Genomic DNA, 8,435 nt, shown 5'->3' on the forward strand with positions numbered 1-8,435 from the left:
AAGGGTGGAAGCTTAGCTCTCACACGTGTTGTGAGGATCAGCAGAGCCTGAGACATGGAGAGACTCCATCTGTGTCATTTCTGGGCCTGATAAAGACCTGGGCTTAGGAGAATTTGGGAGGAAGGGCTACTTGGAAGCAGCCTATGTATCCACCCCTAGCCCCCAGGGGGCATCAGAAGCTACGGGGCAGATTTTGTTGAGTGGCAGTTGACTCCAGACTGAGTGGAGACAGGAAGGTCACTGCTCTTCCTGGATCCTGGACTCATCACACTCAGGAGTGAGGGTGGGAATCCCCCCAGGGGCTGAGCCTGAGCACTGGGCACTGAGGGCATCTCGGACCTGGTGGCAGTCCTGCCTCCCATGAAACTGCCTGGGGATGTAGGTCCACTTCTGAGGTAAAAAGGATCCACAGGGAACCATGGCCATTGACTTGTATTTCTTATTAATGATGTAAATTCATGTAACAGAAAATTGAGCCCTTTAATAAATACAATTCACTAGATTCTAATACATACACAATGTCAACTACAACTTTTATGTAATCTCAAATTTGTGTAACCCTGCCCCCAAATACCATGAAACCTTCAGTCTCCCATCTCTCCTCCTCCTCAGCCCCCGACCAGCCCACCTGACTCCTGTCTCTGTGGGTTTCATCCTCCTGGACACTTCACACAAATGCAGTCACAGAAAACATGATCTTTTCTCTCTGGCTTCTGTCACTTAGCTGCTGACTGTTGATGTTCATTCACTCTGTTGCTGGTGTTGGTACTTTGTCTTTATGGCTTAAAAAGCCCTTCCGGGTTATGAAGACACCACATTTGTTTATGTGAATGGGATCCAGCATGAAGGGGTGTGTAGATATGAACCCAAACCAGCCATGTGGGGCGGCCCCTTATGTCACAGGGGTGAGAACAGAAGGATAGTCAAGGGGAGTCAGTGAGGATGAGGAGGGGCAGTCCCACAGTGGGATGGAGGAGGCATCTCTACAGGAACACGGCTCACATTTCCTGTCCCCAAACCTCGTCTGTCCCATCTGCTACCCTGGACAAATCAGCAGACAGTTTCCCCACCTGTGGTCAGACTGTCCTTCACTACCTCCTGGGTCATCAGGTGGGCTCCCCAGCCCCTCCAACTCTGAACGGTGCTCTGCCCGCTCTGTGTTCCTGTCCTCACTGCAGTGTGGGCCCTCCTCTCAATGTTCAGAGCCTGAAACAGCAGCTCCCCAGCACCACCAGGACCAATCCAGCCACACCCATGCAGATGAGATTCTCCACAGTGTAGTCTTGGGGTTGGGAGGGTAGGGAATGTTGGCCCCAAGAAAAAGGCTGTGGGGGTGGAGGTGTCACATCTGTCATGGGGGGCGTTCCCTCCCTCCCCTACAAAACCTGGGCTGTGGGGCCTGGCTGGCGAAGCCCACAGGCATTGGACGTGTGGAGGCTGTGCTGGGGGAGGCTCCACAGTGACAGTTCTGCCCCAGGCTGAACTGCAGGCCAAAGTTTTCCAGTCTTTACCTTGAACACTATCGTGTTCATAAAGCGTTTGAATGATGCTGTGAGAAGTTATAGATAATACCCCTTTACTTCTGAAGTGTTTTTCATTATAAATTGGTGCAGGGATTTAACAAAAGGGTTTCGTTTGTAGATGCAATTTTTGTTTTTGCTATTTCTTTTAATGTTGAATTTCACAGAATGAGTTGAATCTAAAACCATCCATTCTTTCCTGAAATCAGATACCTGCATGCTTGGGATATTTATCCAGTATATATTCATGCATCCCATTTTAATAATAAAAAAATATTTTATTTATTTTTTTGAAAGAGTGGGAGGGAAGGAGAAAGAGAGGGAGAGAAACATCAGTGTGTGGTTGCTTCTCACACACTCCTTACTGGGGACCTGGCCCACAACCCAGGCATGTGCCCTGACTGGAAATTGAACTGGTGATCCTTTGGTTCACAGGCCAGCCCTCAATCAACTGAACCGCACCAGCCAGGACACACACACATTCTTGAGAAGTCTGTTGCTTTGATTCCAAACTGTATGGGTAGGACTTATCTGTGAATGCATCATCAAGGGACTCCCGGAGGGTCCTAGATGCTGCTGGGGTGGGTGTCAGGTCACCTGGATGGCTGGAGCCCTGCTGAGTGTCCTTAGGGGGCAGCTCTGGTACCTTTTGGGGACCCTTCAGGCCCCCTCCCTGGAGTGTGGGATCCAGGTCCTTCCAGGGCTAGTGGACGGCCAGAGTAGCATAGACACTGGGCTTCTTTGGGGGCTGGTCTGATGGGGAGTGAGGGGGTGCACTTGTTTCCCATCTGGAGGTCATGAGGGTCAGCTGGGTGTAGGTCACATCCTTGGGGTCTTCAGCTGCAGCAGCCTGGAGCAGGGGGACAGTGAGAGGGGTGAAAGGTGGTTGGGGTTGGGGAAGCCTGGGGCCTGGAAAGGACGGGACCCACCTGACTGTCCATCTATCTGTCCTCTTCTGCTTCTCTGCCCTTCTTGTCCAGCAATTCCTCTGACAGGGGGGAAGGAGAAGTGGCCACTCCCTGCCTGAGTCTTGATCTGCAGTTCACCTGGGCGTAGGTCACTTGTTTGGAACTGTCATCGGGCCCGTTGTGCTGCAGAGACAGTGAGACAGAACCGGTGTCTCTTTGATTCCAGTCAGTTCTCCACATGTAGCCAGATTGATGGTTTAAACTTTAAATCAGACTAAGTCACTCTCAGGATAGAATCTGCAGGCACTTCCTGAGCCTTGGGGCATCTGGAAGTTTCTACGGTTCTGACTCTTAACTGAACGCAGTCTGTGTTGCTCATTCAGCTCTTGCTACAGGGCCATCTGGCTGAAGCAGCAGGTCCTGCCTCTGGACCTTTGCACCTGCTGTTTTGTCTGTTCCCTGCCCAGACCACACACTCTCCTGCCCAGTGGAAGTGACCACTGGAGTGAACTGGGCAACAGGAAGGTCCTTGGTGGGTGTCCTGGACAGAAGCAGGGGTCTCACCTGAGGGTCCAGCTCCAGGCCCTCCCCAGGCTGTGGGTCCTTCAGGGCAGCACCTGCTGGGAAAGAATGGGGTGTGTCCCCTGGCAGGGGCCCTGAGTTCTCAGGGCTGCAGACCAGCCTCCTCCCAGGTGGGCCACTAACCCAGGGCTGAGGCGAGGGGCCAGGTCATGCCATGGATATCAGACCTCACCTCTGACTCCCATACTCTCCCAGGCTGTGCCTTCCCCCAACAGCTTCTGAAATCCCTGTGCCCCCTCCCACAGGGTAGCTGTCCCTTTCCCTGACAGAGAGGTGCTTTTGGGCATCAGCCTCTGTCTGGGCCGGTCAAGACGGGCAGTGTCAGCCTTGGGAGGGCAGGGACCCCTCCTTGAGTGATTCCTGAGAAAAGTAGGAAACCCTGACACATGCTTGTGTGTGTATTTCATATTTCAGGTCATTGAAGACAACAAAAGATTACCTGAACTTTGATACATGTAGCGACATTAAGTGTATTCTTTCCAGATTTTTGATGTGAGATTCTGGAGAAATCCATTGTTCAATGTGCCTTCCCCATCTATTTGATTTTCCTGTTCCAGGTGCTCTGAGTCCCTCTCTCCTGTGACCCAGGTCACCCCGTCCCCTACTCACCTGACATCCTGACTTTGCACTGACACCGGTGTCGGAGGAAGAGGAAGAGGAGGAGGGAGAGCAGCAGGACAAGGGCCCCCGAGACCCCAATCAGGATGTTCAGCGACCATTGGAGACCTTGGGTAGGAGTGATGTCATGAATGAGCCAAGATGCCATGTAATGAGCACCTACTGTGTGGGAGGCATGTGCTGGGGTCTGTCCTTCAGCTCCTCTAACCTCACAACCTTGGTGCACCAGGAATGCCTGACCCCCATCCAGTCCCTGCAGCTCAGAGGTTACCACATGCCCCAGGTCACCCAGGCTGGCCGGGGCAGGGCTGGGACTGGATCTCAGGATGTGGGTTCCCTGTGCTGTCCTCTTGCTGCCCCAGGTGGACACAAGCTTCGAGTTCTGGGCTCCTCACCAGCAGGGGCCTGTTCTGTCTCACCTGGAGCTGAGGGCCCTTTCTTATGACCTGTCCCCCAGTGCAGAAGGGACACGGGAGGGGCAGGAGTGTGGAATGGGCTCTGTTTCTCTCCTGAGATTTGCTTTACTCTGAATGTTCTTGGTGCCCCTTTGGGAAGGTGGGGTTGACTGAGGGTTCTGTCCTCCTGAGCTCTGTGAGGCCCCTTGTGTCACCTAACATCACCACAGCCCTGTAAGCAGGAGGGGACCAGAGATGAACAGACATGAACCTGACACTTGGAGAAGAGAAGGGGCCACCCAGCCGCACAGCGGGAGCTGCAGCCCACCTCACCCCACCTCAGCCTGGCTGCCGCACTCTTGGGTCAAATCACAGCATCTTCCTCTGCCATGAACTCCCCCACCCATCAGCTGATTATCTCACAGCCTTGGGGGCCCCATGATCCCCCCAGAATCTCTGACGGACCCCCAACCTCCCTGGGAGACAAGCGTGCCAGTGAGGGTGATGTTCTCTCTGGGAGCAAGGCCTCTGCTGTACACCACACTTGACTTGGCCTCTCATTCTCTGGGAGAAGGAAGGGGATTGGATGGGTGCCCTGGCATTTCTTCCGTTTGCTCAGCCTGAGGCCTCTCCAGCCTCCCTGGGCCCCTGGAACCTGTCTGGGCCCCAGGGATGGGGATGAATTTGAGGCAGGGGTGGGGTTGCTCTGGAGTTCCAATCCCACTGGGAGGTGAGAGTCCCCTCAGGCTGACCCTCATTCAGAGACCACCTCACTCTGTATCCACCTAAAAGTTTGCCTGGGGGGCAGGGTGCTGACCTGTCCATGAGGACACAGGGGAGGGGCTGGGGCTCCTCACCTGAGACCACCAGCTCCAGGGGGTCACTGGGCTGTGACAGCTGGAAGGGGGAGGAGCTGCGTGAGCTGTAGCACCTATAGGTCCCCTGGTGGCCCCAGGTCACATGGCTGATGGTGAAGTTGGCCTGAGAGGGGGCAGCCGTGTTCTGCAGACGAAGCTTCTGGGGAGGATCCAGGGACCCCTCCCTGTGCAGGTGGAAGGTGTCAGCCTTGACCTCAGATCGACACTGCAGGGTCACGTTCGATCCCAAGGACACTGACGGCCCTGGATGGGCCGAGAGGGAGGGTTCGCTGTCCTTTCCTGGGGAGAGCAGGGCTGTGATGTGCAGAGTCATGCTTCCCCCCATAAACTTGTGCCTCAGCTGAGGGACCATGTCCTTCCCCAGGGACACTGTCTGTGACCCCTCTCAGCTCCTGTCAGTCCCTCTGAGTGGGCATGATTTTTTCCATGTACCTTTTCTCACTCCCTCCCTTAGACATTTGTCCTGTTTGCCTCTTGCAGAGGACCCTGAATTGGACCCCATCAACACCATGGTGACCCGGGCCAGAGCCCTGACCTGGCAGTCAGTACAGGGGTCAGGGAAGGGCTCCTCACCTGCAATCAGGATGTCCAGCGGGGGACTTGGGGCTGACCACACATAGGAGATGTTGTGTCCACTGTAGCACCTGTACCGACCCCCGTGGGTGAGGTCCACATGGCCCAGGGGGAAGCTAGGGCTGTGCTGCCCCTGGAGATGCTGGAGGGGAGTGGAACCCTCGTCCTTGGTCAGAGCAAATCTGTCAAAGCCGGGCTCTGAGTGACACTGGAGGGTCAGGCTGTCTCCAGGCAGAAGCAGTGGGCCAGGCTGGGCTGAGAGGAAGGGCTCCCTGTACACACCTGGGGAGCATGTCATTGTCACCCAGGGGACACACACACCCACCACCCACTGGGGCTGCAGGGAGAGCTCTCACTTGTCCCTCCCTAAGTCTCCTGCTTGTGGTTCTGTCCCCAGTAAACCCCTGTCAGTGACCCCCACCTCCCCCAGGGCTTTACCAGGCACAAGGTTTAGACCAGTTATCTGGGGCCCAGGTAAGAATTGAATCCAACTGTGGGCCACCTCACCTGTGACCTCGAGGTGCAGAGGGGCACTGGGCTGTGACCACACATTGGGGGTGGAGCTGGAGGAGCCATAGCATCTGTAGGTCCCCCCATGGGAGGACTTCACGGGGCCAAAAGGGAAGACAGCCTGCCACCTCCTCTCATAGGATCTCTGTTCTGATTTCCTGTGTTGGGGTGGTTCAGCTCCTCCCTCTTTCAGCAGGTGGATAGTGTCCAGTGTGGACTGTGCGCTGCACAGAAGAAACACTCTCCCTCCTGAGGTCACCACAGGGCCTGGCAGTGCTGAGAGGGAGGGTGCGCTGTGCTCTCCTGAGGGAGAAGGAGGATCTGAGTTAAAGGGGACCATACCCCAACTTCCCCAGGAGTAGACTGTGAGACGTGAGGCTCCCCTAAAGCCACACTCTGTCCCCTTCATCCTCTGAGGAGGAGCCCACAGTGGGCAGGAGACCCGGGTTCCCCCTTACCTGTCAGCACCAGGAGCAGGGGCTCACTCCTCTCAGACAGCCTGCCCCCAGTGCTGTATTCACACTGGTACAGCCCTGTGTGCTGTGAGCTCATGGACTGAATGAGGAACCCGATCTTGTTGCTGGAGGCCGGTGGGATGCTCCTATCTGAGGGCTCAGAACTCCTCTCTTTATATAGAATGTAGGCATCCGCCTGCAGAGACCCCTGGCACCAGATGGTCACAGGGCTCCCCTTGCTGATGATAGGGCCTGGGTCAGCCCAGATGGAGGGTTTGGGGGGAACTCCTGGAAAGGAATCAGGTCTGCAGTGTCAGGAGAATCCTTGTCCCCTCAGTTCCCCCAGCCGTTACTCCAAGATCTTTGCCACACTAGTCACCATCTGCCCAGAACCATTGTGTGTCTCTTGGCTCCCCAGGGGTACCATTGTTCAGAAGCATGAGGTTTGGGGGAAGACTCACCTGCCTGGACCTGGTCCCACGAGCCCCAACACAGCCCTGGAAGAGAGTCCCTGTGAGATTTTACTTGACCCCACACACGGAAGCTGCAGGCCTGGTCTGGACCCCTGAGTGCTGGGATCAGACCTGGGGCTGAGCCACCTCTTCTCCTCACCCAGAGGTTGTGTCCGCACTGAGACTCCTTATTTCTGGGGTCTCTGGGACTGTAACCTTGGGCATATAGGGTCCCATCCCTCCTCTTTCCCCCAAAGCTCACCGAGACAGAGAAGGACAGTGAGGGTCCGGGTCATTGTGCTCCCTGCCATGGTCACCAGTGTGCAGACGATGTGTAAATTCACTGCAACACAGAGTAACTAATGGGGTGTTACACGGTCTCAGCTCTGTGTGACAGGTCCTGGGTTCCTCATCAGTGGCCTGATGGGAAGGGAAGTAGACCCTCCCTGAAGAATGGACCTTAGAATACATAAGCTCTGGACATTTCCAACTGATCTGAGTCTCAACAGACCCCACAAGCTCTGCCCCCACTTCATGTGACATCCAAATCCAAGGGTGACCCCTGTCCCAGGACATGTGGGTAGAGGACACTGTGCAGAACTCAGGAGCAGCCCAATTTCTGTTCCAATTCTCACTCTGCACTTTCTTGAACTTTGTGTCCTTGGGTCAGTCACTTCCCTCTCCTGAGACCTGTGAGTGCCCTTTTTCTTCCTTTTTCCCACTGGCCAGGCCCTCAGGCAGCATGTATTGTGCAGTCACCCGGTGCAGTCACCATGCCAGGACCTGGAGAGTCACTGCTGAAGCTACTGGACTCTGTCCCTGGACTCATAGGGCTCAGAGGAATGAAGACAGAGAGGTAGATATGTGGACAGCAGATGAATCAGTTACAGTCTGGCGAGACCGTCCATGTTGGGAGAAAGAACAAGGCTTTCAATAACAGGGGGGCATCATGCAACAAGGTGTTCTTTTTGGGGATGGGATGACCCAAGGCATGAGCAGGGATCAGTCCAGAGGCCATGGGCAGGGAAAGGTCCTTAACCAGAATGAGCTGGGCCATTTCTCAGGAGTGACCACAGTCAGGTGAAGGCTGTATTCTAGGCACACAGGATCTGGAGCACTGTGCAGATTGTCTGGAGTGCATTTGAAGTCAGTGGGGTGGACAGATTTATGTTTTAAAAAGGCTACCCCCACGTGAAAACGTCATGCCAGCAGGCTCTGCTGATAATGAGCTCCATCAGTCATAAAACTCCAACATGCACCTGGCCCATGGATGGCGTGTTGATTAGTATTTTAAGTGAGTCACACAAACCTGTAATGCTGACTGCACTGACAGTTGATGGATGAGGCAGGACAGCTTTCGTTTCTGCCTCATTCTTGGGAAGGAGGTGACTTGGTTCACATTGGCTGAAGGAACAGGAGAGGATACCACAGGATTTTGAAATAGCTCAGTTTCTGTGTGTGCTCTCAGGTGGAGGGGAGTGTGGTGAACTGGTGGTTTTGGTTTTGGAGGGTAAGTTGTGTTTCCTGGGGCTGGTGGGTTTAGC

The 8,435-nt window shown here is 54.8% G+C and overlaps 1 protein-coding gene across 1 annotated transcript; it reads right to left on the minus strand.

Annotated features, from left to right (window-relative positions):
- Positions 1-1,836: 1,836 nt before the first annotated feature.
- Positions 1,837-7,187, minus strand: LOC119035994 (leukocyte immunoglobulin-like receptor subfamily B member 3). The gene is made up of 9 exons (XM_053656739.1): positions 7,154-7,187; positions 6,443-6,727; positions 5,982-6,287; positions 5,475-5,756; positions 4,881-5,180; positions 3,620-3,736; positions 2,993-3,048; positions 2,450-2,611; positions 1,837-2,370 (listed from the first exon to the last, which is right to left on the minus strand). The coding sequence occupies exons 1-8, from the start codon at positions 7,185-7,187 to the stop codon at positions 2,462-2,464; spliced, it is 1,530 nt and encodes a 509-aa protein (XP_053512714.1). The 3' UTR covers positions 1,837-2,370; positions 2,450-2,461.
- Between the last annotated feature and the right edge of the window lie 1,248 nt (positions 7,188-8,435).

The sequence above is a fragment of the Artibeus jamaicensis genome, unplaced genomic scaffold, assembly GCF_021234435.1.
Source record: "Artibeus jamaicensis isolate MK-2021 breed Jamaican fruit bat unplaced genomic scaffold, CSHL_Jam_final scaffold_2693, whole genome shotgun sequence".
NCBI lineage: Eukaryota > Metazoa > Chordata > Mammalia > Chiroptera > Phyllostomidae > Artibeus > Artibeus jamaicensis.

Bases quoted from the DNA above. Each gene is read 5' to 3' on its own strand.
- LOC119035994 (XM_053656739.1), bottom strand. From the start codon at position 7,187: ATGACCCGGACCCTCACTGTCCTTCTCTGTCTCG. The intron at 5,181-5,474 runs GTGAGGAGCCCT...TGCTCTCCCCAG, and splicing joins GCTGGACATCCTGATTGCAG to GAAAGGACAGCGAACCCTCC. The intron at 3,737-4,880 runs GTGAGGAGCCCC...CTCCTACCCAAG, and splicing joins CCTGGAGCTGGTGGTCTCAG to GTCTCCAATGGTCGCTGAAC.